The 26749-nt window shown below is 38.1% G+C and overlaps 2 protein-coding genes and 1 pseudogene across 2 annotated transcripts; 1 reads left to right on the top strand and 2 right to left on the bottom strand.

Annotated features, from left to right (window-relative positions):
* Positions 1–1478: 1478 nt before the first annotated feature.
* On the bottom strand, positions 1479–9802 carry slc22a4 (solute carrier family 22 member 4). Its single transcript, XM_028595971.1, has 10 exons — positions 9304–9802; positions 8164–8267; positions 7939–8093; positions 7448–7619; positions 6301–6427; positions 4198–4298; positions 3767–3981; positions 2964–3146; positions 2162–2297; positions 1479–1658 (listed from the first exon to the last, which is right to left on the bottom strand). Exons 1-10 carry the CDS (start codon positions 9709–9711, stop codon positions 1580–1582), a joined length of 1680 nt encoding a protein of 559 aa, XP_028451772.1. The 5' UTR covers positions 9712–9802; the 3' UTR covers positions 1479–1579.
* Positions 9803–13086: 3284 nt separating this feature from the next.
* Positions 13087–19321, bottom strand: slc22a5 (solute carrier family 22 member 5). The gene is made up of 10 exons (XM_028595877.1): positions 18932–19321; positions 18624–18727; positions 17504–17658; positions 17245–17416; positions 16976–17101; positions 16406–16501; positions 15983–16197; positions 13946–14128; positions 13680–13815; positions 13087–13227 (listed from the first exon to the last, which is right to left on the bottom strand). The coding sequence occupies exons 1-10, from the start codon at positions 19319–19321 to the stop codon at positions 13122–13124; spliced, it is 1683 nt and encodes a 560-aa protein (XP_028451678.1). The 3' UTR covers positions 13087–13121.
* Positions 19322–22565: 3244 nt separating this feature from the next.
* LOC114566206 (putative nuclease HARBI1) lies at positions 22566–23911 on the top strand (annotated as a pseudogene).
* Positions 23912–26749: the final 2838 nt, after the last annotated feature.

The raw sequence follows: 26749 nt of genomic DNA, 5'->3' as shown, positions 1-26749 counted from the left end.
ATAAACTGTCTAAAAATGACTATACCTGTGTTATATATTTTGTTTAGTTGTGTACTTACATTTTCCCAAATGTTTCCAACAATGTTTAACCCAGAGAAATGTGTAATTGTATTAAATGACACGAGCGTGTGGTTTGGTCGCTTGTCTATGGCGTCATACAACCTTTGACCCCTCTAGTTCCTGAAACCACCAGGGCCACGTTCAGCCCCGACAAAACGTAGCAACATGTGTTTTTTTAATTGAAACAGAGGTGCGTTGAACAACCTGTTGTGTGCACATGCGCTTTGCCTTTTATTACCACAAGTTTTCTCTGCTGATTGGGTATCATCTGTGACACAGCCAATAAAAAACAGACACACCCACCATAAGAGAGGAAACATATCTCAAAGCCGTTGCACACAATTGCACAAACAGGAAACCATAACAAAACCATGATCGTGCCCCAGGGCTACGTTCAGCCCCGGGCCAAACGTAGCAACACGTTTTTTTTTAAACTGAAACAGTGTGCGCTGAACACTCTGTTGTGTGTGCAAGTTCTCTACTTTTTATTACCACGAGTTAACATACACGTCTCTGCTGATTGGGTATCACCTGCGACACAGCCAACTATGGGGTGCCAAAGCCAATTAACGAGAAAGAGTATATTAAAATCAGCAGTGTATGGTTCCGAGCAACCTGCTCTAATAGAATTCCGTGAAACTCAAAATCTGTGGCAGTTTCACGGAAACGCAAAACATTCCATGATGGGCCTATGGAAGAATTTCGTGAAATGAACACGGATCGCCAAAAATTCCATGATAGGCCCATGGAAGAATTCCTTTAAATAAACATGGCCCCTTAAGTTAAGGAAAAGGTCATGGGTGGGCTTACGGTTCTGTGACACGCGAGAAGAACGGGGCGGTTGGGTTCAGGAAAAGGTCGTGGGTGAGCTTATGGTTGAAAGTCCTGTGTTTGACCCATCCACCACGCCAACCAACCTCCTTGCGTGGAATTTCGGCGTTACATACTACTCACTACCGTAGTTACTCTTAATGCTACGTCATCTTCTCATTGACTTTACATTGGCATTGTTTTCCGTGGTGGCCACAAGGAATTTTCACACATTCCGTGCCACCACCATGTAATGAGTTGTTAACAGTTTGTGATCATTTCACGGAATTTTGTGAGACCAGGCAGTTCCGAGGAAACATGTCGTTCAACGTGGAAACCGTAGCCGTAAGATTGAACGTGCCCCAGACGATACATTCGGGAATAATTGTAAATCATAAGTCACAGAATTATACTCAGTAACAATAATACTATTATTTTTTTTTTATTATTACTAATTTTTTCTGCTACACAGCAACATAAAGTTTAGAGTGATTGTTTTGACCACAGTTAACAGCTCTGGGTTAACACACAATTATATTCACAAATAACATTCAAGTAACGTTAGCTAACAAATCCGATTGCTTTATTTGAGCTACCTGTTTAATACATTCACGTTATACAAAGACATTATGTAAAATCATATTAGACAAAACATTTTTATAAGCAAATAGGTAAATAAAATGCTTTAAAAATCTCAATCAACTTGACACTATAACTTGGATTCTTTGCTCTGATAATCAGCTGTGGTCTCTCCAATATCAGCTTCCTTTTCTTTTTTTCCTCTTCTCCTGTTTGAACATTAAGAGAACATTTAGAAACAGTGTAGCAGTGGCATCAGAATTGGTTAACCTATACAAAACAATACAAACAGCTTTGGAATGTTGCACATGTAAGAGAAACAAAATAATAAATAATTAAGCCCTTTTATGAAGCAGTTTCACAAAGGACCTTACATAAATACAAAAATTATAAAGGCAAATAGTAACCAATTCTTTTTTGTGTCTGTCCTATGTTCACTAAAGTTAAAATAAAGTATTAACATATTTATTTTATTATTCATTTTGCATTTATTTCTCCCAGTGACAGTGAGAGCTTCTGCATAAAATGCAATTTTTTTATTTTGATCATATAGTAATGAAAGAGGACTGAATTTTTCACTCAAGCAACTTGTTAACATACATTTTATTCTAACTGGCGGTAGTTAAAAGCCGAACCTACAGCTGTGACATCTGTGCAGATAATGAAACACTGTGATCAGTAAACATACAGTATGTCCAGTGTATAAACTCACCTGCATATTAGCTGCATTTGTGATATGGTCTCTGGCAAAGCCTTCCCATAAGTTTCTGGCAGCAGAAAACAGGAGACGGCACCAAAAAGGGCGAGAACCCCCATCAATATGTATGGGAGTGGCTTATAGTATTGTCCTGCAAAAAAATACAGTGAAAAAAGCAGGGGAGACCTACATTTGAAAAAAAGCCTATGAGTTACTTATGCACCTGGTGCAATTATTTTATAAAAAACATACTAACTATGTTTTCTGTACAATGATTGTTGACAGAAATTAGAAACTTGTTTTGCGACATATTTTACTGGAAACCAAATCTTGAGACCTAAGGATTTCTTACTGCAGTAGAGCTGCAACTAAAGATTATTTTTATTATCAATTAATTTGCAGGTTATTTGCTTTATTAATCAATTCATTGTTGGTCTCCAAAATGTTAAAGAAATTGTGAAAAATATGGCATTCGCAGTTTCTTAAAGGCCACAGTCTTCAGTTTGCTTGTTTTGTCTGACTAACCGTCTAAAACCTTAAGATGTTAAATTGACTGTCATATATGACAAAGAAAAACAGCTAATTGTCACATTTGAAAAGCTGGAACCAGAGAATCTGTGGCATTTTGGCTTAAATAATGATAAAAAAATGATTTGATTATCAATAAATTCACTTGACTAATCAACTGTTCGACTATTTGACTAATTGTTGCAGCTTTATACTGCAGAAATACTTAACATAATATTAAATGACTTGGGTCTGAGAAATTCCCCTGGCACTGGCTAAATGCTTAAAATAGAAAACTAAAGATACCTACCCAAGTAAAGGATAAAGGGGGAGATGATGGATCCAATGCGAGCAGCCATGGAACAACACCCCATTGCTGTATTTCTGATGACAGTGGGGAATAGCTCTGATGTGAGGCTGTACACCACACAAAATGCAGATGTCATCCCAAATTTTCCCAAAATCTCAAAGAACACAGCCACACTCGGTAGATCTAAGGAAATAAAAACAACAAACTTTTATTACAGCAAACACTAAAAAAGTCAAATGAGTTACATGCAAAATATCTCAAGTCCATAAAGAAGATTTGTCCATGTGATGACATTCCCATCAGTCTTAGCTGTACTTTAGCACAGTTCCAATTTCCCCACTGCTAAGTCAGTGATGGGTCAGGGCTGTCCCACTGAGAAATCTGCAGTTGTCACTAACTTTTTGAGCCCATTATGCACAATTTACCTAAGTCTGAAACTCTGCAGACTTTGCTTAAGGAAACAACCCACAATGCATAGTGCTGTGTCATTAAAAATGCAATGAAAAAGAACTAAACAATACCTGGAATGAGTCAGAAAGATGGCATTTTACTTTCAATCATAGTTGCAAGAGTTATTTACCAGCACTATGTGTCGTTGTTTGACTTATGATTTTCAAGATTTTGATAAATATGTTGACTTTACAGTCAATAAAGGAGATGTGTTTCCATGTGAAACTAATGACATTCCCATTAGCCTCAGCTGTACTTTGGCCAAGTTCCAATGACCCCCCCTGCTATAGTCAGTGACAGCTGATTTAGCCTAACAGAACGGTCTTACTTTTACACAGAAAGCAAATCATTACCTTTTGGAATGAGATGAACACAGAGGATCATAATGCCTCCAAGGAAGAGTGAAGAAGATTGGCAGAAGTGCCTGGAGCAGTAACGGAGCAGTAACAAGGCAATCATGTAAGCGGGCACTTCTACCACAGCAGACAAGAAGCAGTTCATGTAAGGATCGCCGTTCAGGTTTGAAGTGTTGAGGACTAAAGCAAAGTAACCAATCGTGATGATGATCCTGCAGAGACATTCAAAACAATTGAATACACATGGGAGACACGAGAAAACTAAACCAAAAGCCAAACAATTGTATCTGCAACTGTCATAATTATCTATTGTATAACTTTATAAATTTATGATTCTTAATTGGGCATGAGTTGTGTACAGTGTGACCATTATGGATTTTAATGTTTAAAGGTTTAAAGGTCATGTTGTGATGAATTCATAGACGTACCACAGAAGTGAACACAGTAATGTAACAGAGAACATATTGCAGCTGCTTATGATAACCGAAATGTTGTATTTCTTGTCTTTCATAGCAATTGCATCGTCGATCTGGAAAAAAAAAACAAGAAAAAACATCTGCAGCAATTACACATGAAGGTTCCAATCCTGAAGCTGTGTAATAGAAACATGAGCCCTTCTACACAAACATATAGCAAGGTATTTTAGACATGGATTACTCATATAGCCATATAGACTGTTTTTTTTTTTTGTTAAAGGTCCGATGACATGGTGCTCTTTGGATGCTTTTATATAGACCTTAGTGGTCTCCTAATACTGTATCTGAAGTCTCTTTCCCGAAATTCAGCCTTGGTGCAGAATTACAGCCACTAGAGCCAGTCCCACAATGAGCTTTTTTGAATTGAGCCATGGATTACAAATATGATGTTCGTCAATTTAAAACATTATTTTTCAACCGAAGAAAGTTTCCGTTTATTGTTAAACTGTTGAAGTATAAGACTGTGAAAATACGTAATTAGAAAGACTACAAACTTCATGGATGACGTCTCTCTGAAGCTACGATGTCTCTGTGTATCGTACCGGGGATGTAACGTTACACAAATGAGCAGAGGATCTTGCTTGTTCTTTTGCTTCTCTGCTGAAAACACTTGACTGGATAAAACACAGCAGTTAGGATAACGTTAACATGTGTTGTGGAACAGAGCTAAGCTAGCTAGCTAGCGAGCAAACCAAGCATCAAGCTAGGTGACGTAGATTGTGTGAAACGGGAGATGTAGTCCACTGAGCGGTTTCACACAAAAATAGGGTCATATGACAAACCTACGGGTAACTGAGACTTTCTTCGGTTGAAAAATTATCTTTTAAATTGACGAACATTATATTTGCAATCCATGGCTCAATTCAAACGGGATCAAAAAATAATTTGCCTCTCCCCGTTCACTACCGTTCATATTTTTTCTGACTTAAGGTCCCATGAAGACCACCGGAAGGGGCGGGACTTCGGCTCTCTATTGATGAGGAGAAAGGGAGGGGAAAGGTGGAGGGTGGGGGTGTGGCCTTGACCAACTGCCACTTTTCTCATTTGAAAGCCATGATGTCTCTCTCTCATGGGTTGGCCAAATTCTGGCAAAACAGAGCAAGGGGAGGTAACCTTGCTTGTTATGACTTCATAAGGAGCAAGATTCCAGAACAACACATCTGAGCTTTCATTTTCTCAAAGGCAGAGCAGGATACCCAGGGCTCAGTTTACACCTATCGCCATTTCAAGCCAATTGGGGACCATAGGCAGGCTGGGGGAACACATATTAATGTTAAAAAACCTCATAAAGTGAAATTTTCATGCCATGGGATCTTTAAGACAGTATGGACCCTATTTTAATTGCGCAAGCGCTAGGCAAAGTGCTGCTACGATGGTTTGTCTTGGTTCATGTTGGTTCAAGTGTAACAGTGCAAAGTGCAAAAGGGTGGTGTGAAGTGGACTATAATATGGAGGTTGGGGTGATTAATAGTGTCTGTTGCATAACTGCTCTCACCGCTCTGAAACAGCTCATAGGGAAGCATGACAACAAAAGCTCAACATAGTCTTCAGGGAGTCTGGGAAATATTGTTGTTTGGATGGCGCAAAGCCACACAGCACCACAAATCTGCAGCAAAAGGCAGATGTTGTGGGTTTTAATTTAATTTGTACAATGTTGACAGAATAAATAATAAAAATGTCAATTAAGTAATTTATGCGACGCTATTTCAGGTTTAATTCATCTGTATCTCATGTCATAACTGACGCAAAAATCGATGACCTGATTTCCATAAAAAATAATAACAAGCACCGCCTTATTTTTATTAACCTCCTACCTGTTTGAACCTCTCCTCCCACTTGTGCACTTTGGAAAAAATAGGGCCCTTTGTGGTATAAGGTATAATGAGTCACCTAACAAGAACATGCTGACCTGAAATGCAACACTGAGCCAAGACATAACAATTACACTGCTATAAATGACAAAAGGTTTAGTTTTATTTTGAAGAAAGTAACATTTTAGGACCAGAGGCATGTTAGTTTATGTTTATCACATGTTAAAAATAAAAACCAGCTTACCTCAGCTTGTGTGAAAATAGCCTGTGGCGCCTCTACATTATTAATCCTGGCAGCGTTTCTTAATATGTCCTCAGCCTCCTTTACTCTTCCCTGATAGAGCAGCCAGCGAGGAGACTCTGGGACTAACCTGGAGAGTTGAAACACAAGGATACAACAATTTCAGCATATACACAGATTAGTGCACCAAACCAAGCCAGCCTGTGGTCCTTAACCATAACTTTTAAGGGCCTGGTCACACCAGCATTTATTGCAACAAACTGTTGACCAAATGCTAGTCTATATCAACGACGTTTCATCAGGGGCTGCTGGAAATTCTGTGGGTTATCCCTCATTTCAGCCGGATGTCCGTTACCTTCAGCTTTCTTTGTGTTGGCATTTAAAACTCTGGTGGATTTATGAGGACTATGGTTAACTGCTCCTCAGATCTCTGCAGGGTCAATCCAGACAGCTAGCTAGACTATCTGTCCAATCTGAGTTTTATCTTGCACAACTAAATCAACCTTTAAACGTACACACGTTCCACCAAAACAAGTTCCTTCCCGATGCAATTTTGCAGAGGCACCGTAGCTCCGTGCGGTGCTTAGTGCCGCCCAAGACGACTGTGATTTGTTTAAAGAAATGCCAATAACCCAGAGCAGGGTCTGGCAATGTGACCAAATGCAAACAATGTGGCAAAGCTTACTTTACCGGACAACCATATGGAGGAAGCTATTGTATTATCTGTGTGCACCATCTGATTTTATAAAACTCTGCTCTACCAACAGTACTGGAGGTAGTTAAGACATGCAAACCAACCATATCATCTTTGCGTGGCTTTTCCAAGTTAGTCTTGATGTCTTATTTGCATCATTCTAGTGCATCAAGCCGTAACGGGTTTCCTGAGGCCGGAGAGCAGAAAACACCCACTGAAACTACAGTTGGTGAAAAACTGCAGCTGTAGTTGTAACACCAGTCACTAGGGGAAGCGACAAGCCCCACAAAGGTGAGATTTAAGATTAGATATGTTTTGGTTTTACAAGAGAGAAGGCTTCAATAATGAGGATTAACTGGTTGGTTTGGCAAATGCACACCTGGTTAACTTCCCCACCACTGATGAAGGTTGCCGTATAAGAGGACAAGCTGAAATACATTGTATGAAAATTCGTACCACCATACAGGGATGTAGATCAGGCTAGAAGCAGCCATGGGAATCAGCAGACTCCACCAATCACGAAGAAAGTAAGCCGCCGCTGGCATTGCCATGTAGCCCAAAGCTGAGCCCATGAAAACCCCAAGAGAGCAGAAAACCACTCTGGATTTTGGGCTTAGAATTTCTGTACCTGTAGGTGTAACACATTAAATGAGAAGTTATCAATAAACCCTGAGACTTAAGTTTCTGGATGCGTTATTGTCAATTATGTTTGGAACAATTTTGTGTGAGATCAGTGACAATGTTTCACATTTTACATACTACGCAGATTATTTATTTTTTTCTTCAATTGGGCCCCCAATGAGTTTCTAAACCAGAACAATTGTGGGAACAGGATTATTTGTTTTGTTTTACCTACCTGGTCAGATGGGCCGTTACCACATACTACTACTAAACACATCAAGCAGTATAAAATCTTGCATGTTTGAAATCCTCACTGGAAAACATACCTAGAACAAATGCAACGGTATAGTTGGAGAATCCCCCTGCACCCACGAAGAAGAAAATGAAGCTGAAGATCTCCCAGCTTGGGGAGAATATCTGTGCTGTGATTGCCACAGTCTGAAGAAGCATCATGAGAAAGAGTGTTGGCCTCCTTCCATACCTGTGTAAGAAATACAGTTTGTAGTTAAGCAAGTAACTTTATCCACAGTAAAAATTGGAACTGTACAGACCTGTCAGACATCTGTCCTGAGAGAAACGCTCCCACTAGCACACCCATGTATTGGATGGAGATGGCCAATGGAGGTTTGTATGCATTCTCACATACCAAGTCCCACTGCAAAATCAACACATTTTCTCACTCATTAGTAATAGCTACTTACATTGTAAAAATGAATAACATCCCATGTGGATCTGGCTTTTGTGATAATAAAGTGACAATGACCAAAATATTGAATCACTTAAATTTTATTAATCTTTTCTATTTCAATAAGCTCTCCTACACAGTGTTACTGATCACTAAATAATTAAACTAGATAACACTATATTACCTATGCAAACTGGGAAAAAAAGGATTATAGTGATTTATTTTATAGTTGAACACAGTAAGTCTTTTGTTCAAGCAGCAATTACAAATCAAATTTACTCAAAATATGTAATAGTATGTTTCCCTTCAATTGTAATTGTATGTGATGTTTTAAAAACCATATAATTTTCAAAACTTTTCTAGAAAGTAATACAGAATGAACAACCATAAAAAAGATGGGTTAACAATCTTACAAAAAATACAATAATTATCAACAGGCATGCATTTTGAAATAAACAGGTTTGTATATATTATGCAATATTTTTGTGATACAATATTTAAAAGGAACAAGCCACACCCTATGCCAATTAATAAATGAGAATTCCAGAATCATTTCCCATGAGGTGTTATTTTCTTTAAATTTAGAAAGCATTTTCTAATGTGCTTATTAGTACATTTGCTGCTCAGCAGGAATTAAGGTGACTAAGTAGAAGAGCACAACATTTCACGTAAGGAGACAGGTTGGGGTGGCGGATCAAACAAACACAGGACTGTTTTGAAAATAAAAGTAAATGGCGATTTTGTTTAACTTTAAAGAACAAACGGAACAATCTCACGTTTTGCTCCTGTGGGTCGCATTTCCTGCCACCGCTAGGGGCACTAAGTTATAAAGCACTCCTGTGGATCGTATTAGAGGTTAGGAAAAAAATGACCTATACTGTCAGTTTACTGGACTTGCAACTTTTGGCTTCTTGGACACTAGACAGAAAATGGTTACTAAATACCATTTCTTTGTAAAAACCTTAAACGTGTTCGAAGGCAGGTTAAATTAAGATTTACTACTCACCTCTGTGACAATGGTTGATTGGTAGATTTCTTTGCTATATGTCCACCCGTTCAGACAGCTCTCCAAAGGAATTTCACTCACATTCACATCCACATTTGGGATGATTTTATTTTGAGAGTAGTTCCTGACAATGTCCAGGTTAAGCCTTGAGCAAGAGCTGTGCTTTGCAATGCCATCGACCGTTTCCAATGGGGTCGTCACGTTTCTCCACATTTCACTGATGCTATAGTTTTCAGGGATATAGCACTCGTGAAGTGGGGTATCACCTATAAATACTATATAGCCGCCAATAAATCCATTTGGAAGAATGCTGCAGGCCAATGCGAAGAAAATCCTTCGCTGAAAGGGTCCCCATGATCCAAGAAAAGATGTGATGCTGTCATAGTCTCTAATTTTTACGCTACCCATTTCCTCACCAAAATCCTTGATGTTTAAAAAAAGAGAAAAAAAAGCACACACTTTTCAATACTGATAGAGCACAGGAGAGAGTGTGCTCTACTGCTCTATGCCCTGCATATGAGCCAAAGAACTGAGTTCAGGTTTTACATTACAGGTTTATGCCAGCTGAAGTTACTCAGTTACATGCAGTGCTGTAAATGTGACACCATTTGAGCTCATTTACAATTTGTTTTGCAACTTAAAGGGGCTTAACTCGATATTCAGAGCATTGATATAGCAGTAAAAAAATATTTCCATGTAAAGATATGGTGGAGTAATGGCGTCATCTTAGTGCCTTGTGCGTATCTGATGCCGAGAGCCGTGACAAAGCGCAGGTATTTCAAGAGTTGGGGAACGCGCTGTGAAAGCTGTGTGGAGGCAATTTCAAAACCTTTTTTTTTCTGAATATTGGGTTCAGCCCATTTAAACTTTAACTTTATTTATTTGGTAGCATATAAAGACTAAACAACACAGCTCCAAGAATGGAACCTTGACAATCCCCACATGCTATTTTAGCCGAGGAATGGTTACTAAGGGAGTCAAAATAGTCCCTAATACTGAGCCACAGAGGCCAACCCACTGTAGTTTGGTAATAATGATGTTGTGGTCTAAAAGTATTAAAAGAAGCACTTAAGTCTTAAAGGTGCTGTAGGTAGGATTGTGAAGATCCAGGACTTAGCCAAAAAATGTGAACATCGACAACTTCTCAGTCCCTCCCCCTTTCTGCTAAAGCCCAAAATGGTCTACTAAGCCCCTCCCCCCATAAGGGAGAATGAATGCGTGTGCATGAGCAGTGATTGAAACGCAGTTAGACACCCCCCCTGGCCCTGATTGGTGCATCTGAACAGGGAGCTGTGGATTTTTGCAAATTGCACTACAGGCTGCAGGTGGTGCCAGAGGAGCCAGATTTCTTTATTTTTTATTACCTGCTTCATGTAGTTCTTCTCGAACATAGGGTCAGTTTAAGCAAATATGACAGAAAGTTAGTTTTATAAGTCTTACCTACTGCACCTTTAAAGTATTAATATTAAGAGTTTCTTGTTATCCATGTTGATTTTGAGGTAATTTACAACTTTAACTAATGCTGTCTCAGTGCTATGGTGAGGGCGGAACCCAGATTGAAACTTTTTAAATATACAGACAAAATGTAGATTATTTAGCTGTTTAAACACTCATTTCTCAAGAATTATACTTAAAAAGGAAAGGTTTAAAAGCAACAAGTTTGAAAGCAGCAAAGTGCTTTTTTAAAATTTTGCTAAATGTAGTTTAATTTAGATGTTTTCTATCAACCTCAAATGCAATAAAACAACAGTCAATGAATCATGAAAAATAATTGAATCATTGTCAAGCAGAGGTTAACATTAAATAAGCCTATTTATTTAAATGTATTGTTATTTTTGCAGACAGATGGTTTAAAGAAAGTAGTTTCCTAATGCATTTGTGTTCACTTCTTAATACAGTTTTGTAAAGATGCAGAAGATTGATAAACAGCCTTGGAATACATAATTTATAAAGATGCCTTTATTTTGTACACAATAACATTTATGAATGTTCCAATTACTTGATATCTGGTTTGGTTGTCAAAATATCTCATCTTTGAGGATGAAAAAAACTGGTCACAGAAAAAGGAAACATTCAGGCATTCAAGGCTTAGGCAGAGCAAGCAGAAACGTTATATACAAATAATGTTGTATTTAGTCTGGCATGTTGGTTAAAATGCAGACCGCTTATGACCTCACAGGTTCTTGTTCCATGAATGGCTTTTATATAAATTGTCCTGTTTAAGAATGCCTGAATAATGTCTTATTTTCTGTGACTTAATCTTTTGTCCTAAGAGCTGGAATGAAAAGTGGCCACACTGTTGTCTTTATGAATCTTCTTGAACTCCTTTCAGACAAATTATCAGAAAATGCAATCACCTACAGTACGGCTTCTTTATCACTTTGACAAATAAATGGGTAACGCTTTACTTGAAGGTATCTAAATAAGAGTGACATGACACTGTAATGACACACTCACGACACATGAACCCTAACCCTAACACTAACTTGTCATGACATAAACCGAATGACACTTACTAAAAGAAGCGTTATGTCATAAACGTTTATGACTTGTTTATAATGTTTGTGACACGTTCATGACAGTGTCATGTCACTCTTATGTAGATACCTTCAAATAAAGTGTAACCAATAAATGTTACACGGTTTCATAGCACACAAAGGAGCAGAAATGTTACACTTCCTTATTGCTCAAAAAGCAATGAACATGTAACTAGTTCATGGTGAAAGGGTTGAGTTGCTTATCTCACCTGGGTTTGTTTAATATGTAGCTTCATAAGTATTATCTGAAACACTGATGTTATATATTAACTCGATACAGCATTGCAGCACACTCCATGTACTTTAACATTTACATGTAAACTGGAATACTAAAATTGCATATATTTTGCATTACTCAATTCTGTGAAAGTGCATAGGCAACATGTGATAAAAAAACACTTGACAGTTGAGCTGGAGTTCAATCACATGACATCATATAAAATACAATTTCATTGGAATGTAATCCTGTCCTCTAGTTCCTTCAATTTATTATTATCTTTTTTACAGTCTATGGGTTGAAGTAAATTCACAGTGTAGGTTTCAGTTTGTCCATGAATAAATGCTGCAGCTCATCAAGACCAACATTTGATGCCGTGGTAATAATTCTTATGAGCTGCAACGTAGGTCTGGTCTGTTTAACAAAGTAACATTCATTACACAATAACATCTAAGATGATTAATCCAGAGCAATAACTTATTGAAAATAGCATGATTTCATTGAAAAGCAGTCCTCAATTATTTTTAGACAAATAATCTTCTTTACCCAATGCATTCTCCAGAACAGGTTCATACTACACAACACACAAATATTAGTGGGACCACTACAGATGAACATGTAATATTGATATTCACAGTATAGACACAACCACTGACTTTCCCTATTGCAATTTGGCCACAATTGAGCACATTGACCATACACGGTCCAGTTGTATTTAAACTAGTCTTGTTTTTTGTTAAAAGACGAAAACAACTCAGGCTTTGTGTTGGCAGGGTTCATATGTTCATATTTTAATTACATGTGTTGTGACAAAAATTAGAGACCAATCAGACAAGTTTTTCAATTTTATACAAACATTGTAAGATTTAAGCATTTTCTATGAAACTGAGTAGGAAAATAGACCTTTCAAAAATGATAAAAAAATCCAACAGGTCTTGCCAGTATAGTTTTGGATCCCACTGTGCTTGTCTTAGATTTTATTTTCAGATGTGAGATTATTACTTTTAAGCAAAATATTTTTTTTTCTTTCTTTCTTAAAAGTGAAGCAAGGCAATTGAAAAAAACTATGGAGTAAGAGCCTGGATATCAGATTTGGCCTCATGTTGTATGGGTGGGTTCTTCCTTCCTTCATTTTCTACATATTTCCTCTTTTTGGGTCCATTACACAACCTGTAATCGAAAGAAACACTGTGGTAAATATGGCAGACGAGTAGTACAGCGACCACCGATGCATAAATGGCAGTTGACAATTATATTTTCTACTCATCTTCTTTTTTAATTCATTAACTTATGCAGCACGTACATTTTTTTTTTAAGTTGTTAAAACTAGGCATTTATTTCTAACCCTACTTTTTGAGTTCCCCGTGTTTGAACATCCATACATGTAGATATGCAACATCATATCAGTAATGCAACCAATCTTGACCATTTCATGAACAATCCATCTGTGACTAAGATAGTCCAAGTCTTATTTAATCAATACATTGTAAAACAATTTTGTAAATGTTTGTTTTGCAAATTGTGATTTGTGATGTTGAGCAATATTATTATTATTGACTTGACTAATGGTAAATTTAATAATAAGTGAACTACACTGATTGATCTTAATGAAATGCCCCTACCCTTGACATTCTTGCATCTGCTCCACTGTTTCTGGAAGATCTCTATTGAAGGTCTCCGGAAGAAAGAAGTTCACCACAGAGGAGGCAATTGTGAGACTTCCCATGAGAATATAAGGCAGCACCTTATTATAAGTACCTGTAAATAACAAAGGAGCAAAATTCTACATTAGAAAATGACAAACATTTACCTGAATGTAGTTCTTTTAGATACATACAGTATATCAATGCAGTGTCTTTGTGAGATACCGTATTCAACATCTACACACCTAAATAGATGACATAAGGTGCTGTGATACTGCCAATTCGTGCAGCAGAGGAGCACATTCCCATGCCAACGTTCCTGAGTACAGTGGGGTAAATCTCAGCAGTGTAGATGTAGACGATGCTGAAGGCCATGGTGAAGCCAAACTTTCCAGTCATTTCTAGTGCCAGAGCAACATACTGAAGGGCTGAGGAGAGAGATAAAGCGTAAGGGAAATTTGGAGTGAGTTATAAGTGAATTCCCAAGACTTTGTAAAATACCTCATCTTTGAGGATGAAAAAAACTGGTCACAAAAAAGCAGAGCAAGCTGAAACGTTATATACTAATAAAGTTGAATTTAGTCAGGCATGTTGGTTAATATGCCAACCGCTTTCGAAAGGGACAGGCTTTCATATAACTTGTCCTGTCTAAGAGTGCCTGAACAATGTCTTATTTCTGTGACTTAATCTTTTGTACTAAAAGCTGTTCATGAACCTTCTTGAACCCTTTTCCGACAGATTAAATTATCAGAGGATGCAATCCCCTTCAGTATGGTTTCTTTATCAATATTATTATTATCTTGACAACTTTGACAAATAAATGATAAATGATTACATGATTTTATAGCACACAAAGGAGCAAAAATGTTACACTGCCTTATTGCTCAAAAAGCAATGAACATGTAACTAGTTCATGGTGAAAGGGTTGAGTTGCTAAGCTCACGTGGCAGTGGGTTTGTTTAATATGTAGCTCCATACGTACCATCTGAAACACTTATGTTATATATCAATTGGATACAGTACTGCAGGACACTGCATGTAATATACATGTAAACTGGTTTACAAAAAAAATGCCAGTGTTCCTAAAGTACATTTCTGAACTTTAAAAATAGCGTCACAGTAGATAGTGTCACAGAAACCTTTTTATTTCTAACAGATATTGCAGCACTGAATTCTGTCAATGTGCTTAGACAATAGATAATATGTGAACTGGACTCGGTTTTAATATCTTGTACTGTAATCATTTAGAATTTGTAACACCAAATTTCGAGATTCATTGGTTTTCAATGGACAGGAAGGGTATGGAAAATTGTAATCTGAAAAGACAATAAAGCTGTCAGACAAATGTAGTGGAGTAAAAAGTACAATATATTCTACTGAGATGTAATGGAGTAGAAGTATAAAGTTGCCTAATATGTAGATAAGTACATATATTCAAGTACAGTACTTGAATACATGTATTCATACATTCCACCACTGCTGCAAAGTAAATGTGCCTCTTAGAAAACAGCTGCTATTATGGAGTCAGTTCAGCCAAATTACAAATTATATGTATACAGCAAACATGTCACTTTCATCATGTTTTTATGTTTAATATGTATTTTATCTTTGCAGTACTGCAGTATTTGTAATATGTCTCTCCCCATTACTATGGATAATTCACAGACCTCATTGTGAACACTATTTTGTAACAGTTTTTTCTTCTTTCAAGAAATAGTCTCTATGTAAACAGTGTCCTGTAGATTATCCAGAGTAACAAGGACACTGTCTGGAAAGGGATGTTGCTGTCAAATTGCTTAACTTTTCATTGCTGTGAGCACCACAAAAACAATTCCACTTATCTACATTGTATCGGAGTGGCAGAAGAAATTTGAGAGAAAATCTCCAAACTTATGTTTGGAGATTTCTTCTAAAATGTAATGTAACAGCAACAAACAACTTCTGCATATAGGAAAAAAGGGAAGTTCTCTGCGCTTCTGCAGACCACAACAATCCGGTGCAACCAAGGCAACATCTGCATATGTTTGCTAATTTAGGTGAACTCCCCCTTTTAGTATTAGCACTCTTTCCTATGTTGCACTGCAGCTGCTGCATAACAGTTTCCCTTTGGATACAGTTTTATCTTATCTTAAATGTCATGCTGACATGTACTTGAAACTAATCACCCATAGATTGTGGTGTTTCCTTTCCATAACAGTTGAAGCTGCAGTAGCTATAAGCTATTAACACTGTGTGATAAGACATTGTGTGTGTGTGTTAGAAAGGTTGTCACAATGTCTTACTATCAGGAATGAACTGGATTAGAAGAAGAACTCCTCCTCCAATGGTGAGGAACGATGACAGAAGTGCTCTTCTTGGACATTTCCTTAGCAGCCAAGTAGAAACAACATAGGCAGGGACCTCAGTAGTAGCTGATAAAAAACAGTTCATAAAGGGGTCGCCACTCAGGTTGGAGGTGTTCAGGGATAATCCAAAATACCCAATGTTTATTGCCATCCTGAGAAAAGAAAAAAAAGCTATTTGTATTATTATATAAGTAAATGTCATGGCATTCAGGTTTACATTGTACATTTTTCAACCGGTTTCTTGCTGACGTGTCACCTTGGTTTTCTGATACACTATACACATGCATCAAAATAGATAGCAACATCTAATGTGAATGATGACCAAGTCAGAATGATGAAAACAAAAAAGCAACCAATCACCACAAAACGAGACACATCAGTGTGATGCATCTGATGTTCTTGGATTTTAGGACATCAAGCATGCTGTATGTTCTGCTTGGAGACAATGCCTGTAGCGGAAACCAATGCAAACAAGAGAATTCATGTGGTTACATTTTCCAGACTTGCACACAGAACATCTCAAACATGTTTTGATCAGATTCAATTAATTTGAGTGGTTTTAGGGTGCAATTAGATACACCATATTATATAAATCATAAGTCTTTTTTTATAATTATTGCTTTATTCTAAATACTTACAAATCAAGAAACAGGAATAACATATTTGTCTCTTCAGGTAATTTACAATATTAGAATATTATTGTTAACTTGACAGACAAACTGTCACTTTCCTGTACTTTTGAACCAGCTTTTACTCAAGCTAGGCAGAAGCAGACATAACAACTAGCATACATGAACTGGAAGAGGAACAAATGTAATGAGACTGTAGTTAGTGTTTCCATGTCTGAAAAGACTCTTTTTTGGGCCAAAAGGTTAAAAGGACATGTACAGTGTACAGTGTGATTATTAATGACAATATGTGAGCCTAACCTCAGATTCTTTAAAGATTATGGTTGGCGCTTCAACTTTATTTTTCCTTGCAGCATCCCTCACGATGGCCTCAGCCTCCTCCACTCTTCCCTGAGTGATCAGCCACCGAGGAGACTCTGGGATGAACCTGCACAATCAATACAGGTTTACTGCAAATACCAACAAAATAAGTTATTTTTTCAAATATCACATCTTGCTGTAAAACTAGGAATGCTGACTATTGGCACATTATGTTTATGTAAATGAGAAAGAGAATTATGCGTGACGTACCACCACAGTGGGATGTAGACCACAGCAGTTGCGGACAGAACGGCAAGCAGAGTCCTCCATTCTCGGATGCCGTATGCAATCCAGGGTAGCGTCATGTACCCAATGCAATAGAAAAGGAAGGCCCCGAGAGTTGTGAAGAGCACTCGCATAGTTTTACTCAAAACCTCAGTTCCTGTCCGAGACAAAAGCCAATATGTTTAGTGATGAGCATGAAACTGAAAAGAGATAAACCTAATGAGGTGTATTTTACAAGTTATACCTAGTACAAATGCAGAAATATAAATGGATATCTGGGAGGCTCCAACAAAAAGGAACAAGATGCAGAACATCCTCCATGAACGAGAGAAGGACTGAAGCAGGACTGAGACACACTGGGCCCCGAGAGAGATGAAAACAACCTTCTTCCTCCCAAACCTGAATGGAACAGAACTGTATGTCACTGACAGTGATTCACAAACAGAAAATATGATGACAGTGAGATCTTTGTGGTGGGGATGGGTGAATGGGGATATACAAATGTCTCTGAACTGGCAACATGATACAGGTATACCTTTCAAAAGCTTTAGTCTTAATAATTACCCAATGTGACACAATGATCAAAAAACCTAAAACCTCAATGGCCCTCGCCCCCTCTTTCTCAACAATTAGGTGAAACGTTTTCACAGCTGCAAAAGGGCTAAATAGTTAAACACAGTAGTGCCCCACACTGCTGTGTCCACAGCCCTATGCTTTTCTACAGTCAAAGGCAATGTCTGTCAGAACATAACCCTTACCACAACTTACATAAAATAGAAGTATTTAGGATTTTTATTTAGTATTTAAATTCTGAATAACCATAACTAAAAGCGATTACACTTAGGACATGGGTGTGTGATCTTATTATTTTTTATTCTTCCAGTAAAGGATGAAGTTAAGCAGACTTTGACATTATTATACAAATTTGCCCTCTGGGGCACATGGTTGATACTTTTTTGGCACACTACTTGCGGCTGAATGTCTTTCTGTCATCTTAGACCATTTAATAAAGATGAAGGTGTTCTAAAATTTGGGAAACCATCAATGTAAGACTGGTGATAGCTTCAAAGTAGGAGATGTTTTGTGTAGTGAAAACACGGTCTTTCTTAGAGAAGATCATCTTCAACAGTAGATGGGGCTGTTTTCATTATAATGACAGCTTAACAAGTTCCCAGTAACAATGTGAAATCCTCACCTAATCCATAATTTTCCATTTGTGTAAGCATTCAACAACATGTCATACATGATAAAAAAAAAACTAAATTTAGACAGATAAAACTGCTCACTTACAGTATGTTGTAAATGACAAAAAACTGTTTTACTGTACATAAAGTACAATTAAGGAGTAAGTAAGGATGAAATACCTGTCAGAAAGATAGCCTGAGATTAGAGACCCAAAGAGGTATCCCACAAAGAGAGTTGAAGATGCAAAGGGAACTTTCCACTGGTCATCACAAACGAGGTCCCACTGTGAAAAGACGTGAATTACACACACACACACACACACACACACACACACACACACACACACACAGACACACACACATTGAAATATGTATATATATATATATATATATATTCAAAATATTTCAAAACAATAAAAGAGACAGGGAAACTTAAAATTTCCCAAAACTAACATTAAGAAAACACAAATGTGCATAATCCTACTGACCTCAGTGACTATGTTGGATTGGTAGATCTCTTTGCTGTAGTTCCAGCCATCTAAACATCCCTCCTGCTCCAGGTTAGTGAGGTTGACATTCCTTCCAGGAATATATCCTTCAGCTGAGAGATTTCTCACCACATCTAGCCTATACCTGCTGCACTGGCTAATCACCTCCTCACCATCTACTATTGTAAAAGGAATGATGGCCTTTGTCCACTCCTCAGTCAAGTTAATGTCTGGAATGAGACAGTGATGTTCCGGAGTTGCCCCGACAAAGACAATGTAAAGTCCATTGAATCCAGTTGAGACAAAAACTGTGTTTAGAAGAAAGAATGTGGTCCAGAAATAAGGACCAGTCTGTCCGAGGAATGCAGTGTCTTCATCATAATCTCCCATTCTTTCTAAGTATGAGCCGTGGTATCCCTTCAGTCTCCAAGTCTTCAGCTTAGTACCAGAGTGTTAGGTTTGGGCTCTCTGTGGAGCAGAGTGAACTGGTCACTCAGTGGGACAGAGGCACAATTGGAAAACTTTCAGTTTCCAGTCCTGAGAGAGTATTTAGCTGTCTTCCAAAGGGATAACTTTTTCACCACAGAGTGCCTTAAGACTGCTGGGTGAGAGTGCTCTCACTCACTGATTTGATTTAGTCAAAGTAAAATGATCAATAGCTTCAGAGTGGCCAATCTCTTTACCCAGCCCCCGCACCGCTGTGTTCAAAGTCGTATTTTCTCTAAACAGCATTCCACACTTTTAAACACGCCAAAGAACTGCACGTGCCTGTACTTTAAATGTTGCTAAGTAGCATTAGGAACCCCCATTGGACTTTTTTAAAACCACACTGCAGAGGCAAACATGGCTTTATGTAAAACAAGCCTGTATGTAGGCTTTGAATTGTACAATAACTACCAATGTACAGTAACAGATTTTTAGTCCGTTACATCAATATGCTTATTGGGTTTATGAATATTATGTGTTTTTCCTGAATTTACTATACATTTTGTTCTAATGGACTGTTCTTATACTGTTCTATTTGTTTGTTGTACTGTGTAACTAAAGGTGTTCCTCCTCAGGCCACAGAGTGACACTATTAATCAGTACATGAACTAGCTTTCAGTAAGTTGATGGTTCAACTGAGTTGAAAATGCTAAGGATGCAAATGTTTTCTCTCTATTTGCAAGGCTGTGATATTTTGTTTCCTCTTTAATACATGACAGGATTAGGTCACAGTCTTTGATCAGCAAAGACACCAAATGGCTTTTAGAAACAACTCATCGATAGTCTACAGATGAAAAAATCAATTCGCACAAAAGTATTTAAAGAACTGGTTGCCAGATGTAAACCAATACTAAATGAGCTAACAGGCTACTGTAGGTTTAACATTGGAGTAAGTTAGTTGCTGTATCCAGAATAGGTTTCTCATGAGTGGATAATAAGATTAAATGATTTATTCTAACAAAGTTATGGTAATCACGTGACAATCCCACAGCAGTTTACCTCTAACTCAAGTTAAGAGTGGATTTCTCTAGGCACAAAAAGGCAAAAGCCTTGCTCAATAAGACTGTAGCAAGGCAAATTCTTACCAATACACGGGATAGATCGACCGTAGGACTGACCTTTACACTAATTAATCGCTGGAAGAATATTTGTCCAAGATACAGAATGATACACAAAACACTAAAGGATGTATTTACTTGCAGTTTAAGATGCAAAAATGTCTTCTGTGCTTGTAATGTCTGGAAAAAATAGGGATAAAACACTTTATCTAGAGTTAACTTTATCATGTTAAAGCAGTCCCAAAACATTGCCCATCCCTGCTCATTGTTCTTGGGGACTGTATGCACCAGCGTTAGTGTGTGTGTGTGTCGGCCTGCCCCCACATTTGGTGACTGGCGAGTATTAATTTTGGACCCTGCACACGCGGTAGAATATTTTAAGGAGAAAGTAGGCCTATCAACAGAAATAAAGTATCGAAATGATCGTCATGGGAAAAATACGTCGATAACAGTTTCAGAATTTCGATCTCGATACATTTTCAATTAATCGTCCAGCCCTACTACATACCTCATCAGGTTTTGTTTTAGTCCTTCATCAACATTCGTTCAGACAGGGGCCTGCAAACAACCGCTGATGCCGTTTTCTATTATTTTTGGGAAGTTTAACCTTCCAAATCATCTATTCTGCTATTTTTAAATTCAACACTATTTACGATCCCAATTGCCTAACCTTCCGAACTAACCTTCAGGTTCTATGATTGATAAATTCCTGTCACAAAACTCAAGTCAACGGGGCCTCGTATCGAGAGTTTATAATCTTATTTCTAACATAGAGTCAAAAGGTTTAGACGCCCTAAGGACCACTTGGAGCCAGGACCTCAGAGTTATTTTAACTGATGAGCAATGGGAACAGATATTAGACTGTGTACACTCCTCTTCATTTTGTGCAAGACACAGCCTTTATACAGTGCAACAGGGGCAGGGGCTCAAATTCAAGTATGTATGAACATGTCAGATTCTTGTGTGAAGCACTATAACCTGTGGTGCGCCTAATAACCCAGCTGCTTAGGGATCCACTGCCTTTTGCTGCTTCCTGCAGGTCCTTCTTTTTCTGCTTCCTTATTCTGTCTTTATGTGGCATCTTTGCACTGTAGCAGAATTCAATATCATGATTTACAGAAAGCGACAAGACAACAAGATATCAAACCAGATAAACAGTTTAGTTGTAGCTTATAACCGCAACCTGAGCTGGCTATCAGATTTCTGTAGCAGTGGGCTAGTAGACTTGGAATCAGAAAGGGATATGCAAAGGTATGCAGCATGTTTCAGATTATTTTCCCAAAATATAAGGATGTCCTTTATTAAGAAGTCAAAATGTATAGATCACCAACCTACACCGCAGACTACAAATAACCTAAGCTAATTTCCCAAAGAAGTGACATGTTCTTTTAAGTGGGCTGCTGGTTGAGAGGCAGAAATCAGACACACACACACACACACACACGCACCCATCGCCCCCCCCACACGTGCATGCAGTGCAAGAATCTACACAGAGTCCACCTTACTATTGCAAGATCAGCTAGAATATACCCATATACCAATAATATAGTGCAACAGGTGTAATCAATCGCCTGCCGACTACATGCATGTTTCTACTGTGTCCCAAATTATCAGCTTTCTGGTCTGCAGTATTTGGTACAATTAGCACAGTCCTTGACACACCAGTACACCTAGACCCCCTCTCTGTCAACACATTAGATATCAATGAAGAAACTGAGAAGTCGTAACTGAGCCCTGAGCTAATCCCCCTCCTCCTCTTCTTGTATGTGTTTCTTTTCGTTTTGGATTTGTCTATTATTATGTCTCTTCTGTCCTGGGGCCTATACCATGAAGCTGGTTTAGGTGGCTAGCCAGCTATGTTTCAGTTTAGTTTCCACCAACCCTGGGTTTTAGGTACTATGAAAGTAGCTGGGCTTTAATTGGTGTTCGTTGCCATGGTATCTTACACTGCATGGCTAACCTGCTCCGGGGGCAGGTTATGTTCTGGATTCGAGATCTCAGTCTGAAGTTTGACCAATCAGTGGTGAGCAAAGAAACACATAGGTGACGTAATTAATTCCCAGCTTCTGTTCTCTGTTGCAATCATTGCAATGGCTTCACCTTTTCTTCCAAATCCTGTGGACATCTCAGCGCAAATTGTTAGACGAGCACTTTTTAGGGACAGACAAAATCCCCTTGACTTTCCTGATACTTACTTATATGAAAGATACAGATTTTCTGCGAAAGGAATAACTTCTTGAGCCGCACGTAACAAATGTGACTCGTCGAAGCCATGCACTTACTGTACCGCAAATGGTATGTATTGTGTTGCGTTTTTTTGCAAGTTTTTTTGCAAGTGGTACATACTGCGGTCAGTGATGCGGAGAACCTAGGGAAAAACACGGTTTGTCAAACCATTCGCAAGGTGGTCCTCGCACTGCAGGGGTACATAAATAGTTTCATTGTGTTCCCTATCGACCTTGTCCATAAAAGAGGGATTTTATAAAATTGCCGGTAAGATATATTGATAGGGTGACATGAACAAATTTAACCTTTCACAATCAGTTTTTTTTTTCCTTCAAAAAGCAGCTTGCACTTAGAGCACTTAACTACACCTAACTTTTTCATATGAAAGGATTCCCTAGAGTCATTGGAGCAATAGAATGCACACATGTTGAAATCTCCACAGCTCTAGGAGAACATGAGGCAGATTATGTGAACAGAAAGTTCTTTCACAGCCTTAATGTTCAGGTAGGGCTACTATATATATGATTTTTATTTGCAATTTAAATAAATCTTTAAATGAATAGTAACTAACACATTTCATCTGCAGATGACTTGTGATCATGAATGCATGATCACAAGCTTGGATTCCAAATGGCCTGGCTCAGTGCATGACTCACAAATTTTCCATGAGTCTATGTTGTGTCAGCGCTTTGAGGAAGGCAAGTTAAATTTGGTACAGTACAAAACATGTTAAAGTGTTTATTTTAATTGTGACAGCAAAACTTATTATGCAAAGACTTAACTTCTATGACAGGGCTTTTTGATGGCCAGTTGGTAGGAGACCGGGGTTATGCATGCCAGAGGTTTTTGCTAACCCCCTATCCTAACCCTCAGACAGGGCCACAAAACCGCTTCAATGTGGCCCTCAGTAAAACCAGGGTCAAGATCGAGATGACCTTTGGCATCCTAAAGGCACGTTTCAATTGCCTTAGGTGCTTAAGAGTGTCACCAGAGCGGGCATCACAGATAGTGGCTGCATGTGCCATTCTGCACAATATAGCCACTATCAGAAAGGAGCGAGTACCACCACAAAACCAGCTTCTCCCAGATGAAATTGACCCCATCACACTTGACCACCCAGCTGGTGCAGCTGTCAGAGATGCAATCACAACACAATATTTTACTTAATAAAAACACATTCACACTGCAGATAGGTCTCAAACTGTTTTATTGGTCATGTGGCTATAGGGAGGAAAAAGAGAGCAAGAGAAAGTTATATGAATAAATATTCATAGTGTTCACACTAAAGGGTTACTTGATTAAATAAGTTAACATACTGAGATCTGTTTTTTTTCCAGCTGATTGATCTCCAATTTAATTTTTTTTATTTGGAGCCTCCTCAGTTCACAGTCCAGCTCCTTTAGTGATCAGTCTAGTTCGAGACTCCTTTTGTAAAGGGCCCTGACTGAGTCTGTTTCCACCTGAAACAATTCCACCACAAACCAAGTTTTCTGGAGGTTAATCAAATAACATAAAGTGGCATGACTTTTTACAAACATAGATTTTTGTCAAGGTTGTAAAGTATTACCTTGTTCACATTCCTTCTGTAGCCCCTTGAGGTAGAGGCCTCAGTTTCTGGGTCAGGTGGTTTAAAATCCTACAATAAAAGAGATGTGTAAGGACCAGTCACTTAATTATGAAACATTCAAGTGTGTGCCATAATAAAAACTCCATGCAGGGCATTCACCTAAGCAACTGTCTCAGAACACACAGACAGAGTGTCTTCATTTGCTTCACCGTAATAAGTAAAAGTAAGCCAATGTAAACCATAACTGTTATAAAGAAGGTTATGTTCATGGTGTTCTGTCCGCTGCGTACTGACCTCTGTGTGGGAGACTGTGCATGTGTGCTGGCTTCAACAAGGACACTGTATTTCCCTCTACTGCAGAACATAGAGTCAGCCATATTTAACCCTTTTTTTTAAATTACTAGTAATGCATTGAACACATATACCCAGTGTCACTTGCGTCGAGGAGCCAGCACCAGGGTCAGATTGCACAGAACCTGAAACCCCATCCATAATTGTCCGCCCCTTATTGTTACTCAAAGCCAACTCCTCCGCCACAGTGTATTCTGCAGGAGGTGGCCCTCCCCCAGTTTTCCGGATTTCACATTTTTTTCTGTTTGCTGCAAAGAAGTGTTTGTGATAAAATGTTCACAAAAATAATAAAAAGGTTGTGGTAAATACTCACCACTTTGAATTATATTTTTATATTTTGTCTTGATCTGCTGCCAAGAATGTTTGGAGTTGGGGTTGCATCTAAAAATCAATTAATATTAATCTTTCTTAGGATGTCAAAGCCAATACATTCACATTTTACACACATACTCATAATTTTACATTAATGGCCTATAGAATGTATTTCTTTAACTTACGCATTAACGCAATCAGCAATCTTCCTCCAAGATTGTTCTCTTGCTTTGGCAGCAGAAACGGTATTACTGCGTGCTTGAAAAACATTTTTATATTCTTCATATTTCTGAAGAATAAGTTCTTGCTTCTCCGTGGAAAAATATATTGCTCTCGCTCTATCCATATCAAACGTGACGGTGCCGGCGTCACTCTTTTATGTGTGCAAAAAGTAATCAGAGTTTAAAGATCAAAGCCTGGGTTGACAGAGAAAGTTGATGAGCTGTGTCATGGTACCAATAAAGCCTGATTGCATCGGTTTGGTTTTGTCAACTCTAAACCAATCATGCAACCCTGAGTTTGTTCAACTACCATCATGGTACAGGCCCCTGGTGTGGGTGAGTGTGTGTGTGTGTGTGTGTGTGTGTGTGTGTGTGTGTGTGTGTGTGTGTGTGTGTGTGTGTGTGTGTGTGTGTGTGTGTGCGTGCGTGTATGAGTGCTGGGTTGTTTTTGTTTTTTTAGGGTGGGTTATAGGGACCTGGATGACAGAAGTGAGGAAGGTCCAGTATATGGGTTTGAAGCTTGAATTGTTATCACTAATCTGTACAATACATTGTTTACGTGAATGTCACTAATTTAGAGAAAAATAAAGAAAAAAAAACTGCAGATGACAGAGAACTTCAGGAGGAGCCCCCCATCACCATATTTAACAACAGTGTGTCTGCTGTGGAATCTTTTAGGTTTCTGGGATCCACAATTTCTCAGGACCTAAAGTGGGAATCAACACTATCGGAGAAAAGGCCCGCAGAGGATGTACCTCCTGTGCCCGCTCGGGAAATTCAAACTGCCTCTGTCTTGTTCAGCTTGAGACTTTTAAGGAGTTGTGACATAGGGAAGTGCTTTCTATTCGGACCTCGGACCAAATAAACCATAATAGCTGTCATCACGGTGATACAAGGGTACAGAGTGCACATGAGGCAAGTAGGTTACAAAGTAGGGAATGTGAAACTCATAAGTTACTGGTAGTGTGGGGAGGAAAGAGCATGTCTGCTTCTGCTTTGCACATATTGTAATGATGGACTTTTCCAACACTGGATCAGCTGGTACTTAAAAACGTGATACCACTGATTGGTTTAATTTTGTGTGACTGACGGTAGATAAACAATCTCATCCCAATTCATAGGTAATTCATACATTTCTATTTATTTTATAATTTGGAATTCAGTGGTGGAGGAAAAAAATTTAGGGGAGCTGTAATGTTGCTTCCACATGCATTATTAGCGAAGAGATCACTAATATAAGCCACACTGAATGTAATACAGTATGGCTGCCCCACCCTAATGTTTATGAAGTATGTGGATTCTGATGAAAGCTATATTCCAAGTTTTAATCATACGGATACATATACACACACATGTATATACATATATACACACATACATGTATATATATATACAGTATACACACACATGTATATACATACATACATATACACACATATATACACACACATATATACATATACTGTAGATATATGTATGTATACATACATATATATATACATACATACATATGTATATACATACATATCTATATATATCTATATATATATACTGTATATATTTATATATATCTATATCTTTATCTATCTATATATAT

The sequence above is a fragment of the Perca flavescens genome, chromosome 13 (genome assembly GCF_004354835.1).
Source record: "Perca flavescens isolate YP-PL-M2 chromosome 13, PFLA_1.0, whole genome shotgun sequence".
Taxonomy (NCBI): Eukaryota; Metazoa; Chordata; class Actinopteri; order Perciformes; family Percidae; genus Perca; species Perca flavescens.
Note: the sequence above shows the minus strand (reverse complement) of the source record. Positions and strands in the feature narration are given on the sequence as shown.

Coding starts and splice junctions, on each gene's coding strand:
- slc22a4 (XM_028595971.1), bottom strand. CDS start 9,711: ATGGGTAGCGTAAAAATTAGAGACTATGACAGCATCACATCTTTTCTT. Junction 2,298..2,963: donor CCCCTTTATCCTTTACTTGG/GTAGGTATCTTT, acceptor ATTTTTTTGCAG/GACAATACTATAAGCCACTC. Junction 1,659..2,161: donor CAAATGCAGCTAATATGCAG/GTGAGTTTATAC, acceptor ATGTTCAAACAG/GAGAAGAGGAAAAAAAGAAA.
- slc22a5 (XM_028595877.1), bottom strand. CDS start 19,321: ATGGGAGATTATGATGAAGACACTGCATTCCTCGGACAGACTGGTCCT. Junction 17,659..18,623: donor TCAGGCTATCTTTCTGACAG/GTATTTCATCCT, acceptor TGTTCCATTCAG/GTTTGGGAGGAAGAAGGTTG. Junction 13,816..13,945: donor ACCTTATGTCATCTATTTAG/GTGTGTAGATGT, acceptor TGTTATTTACAG/GTACTTATAATAAGGTGCTG.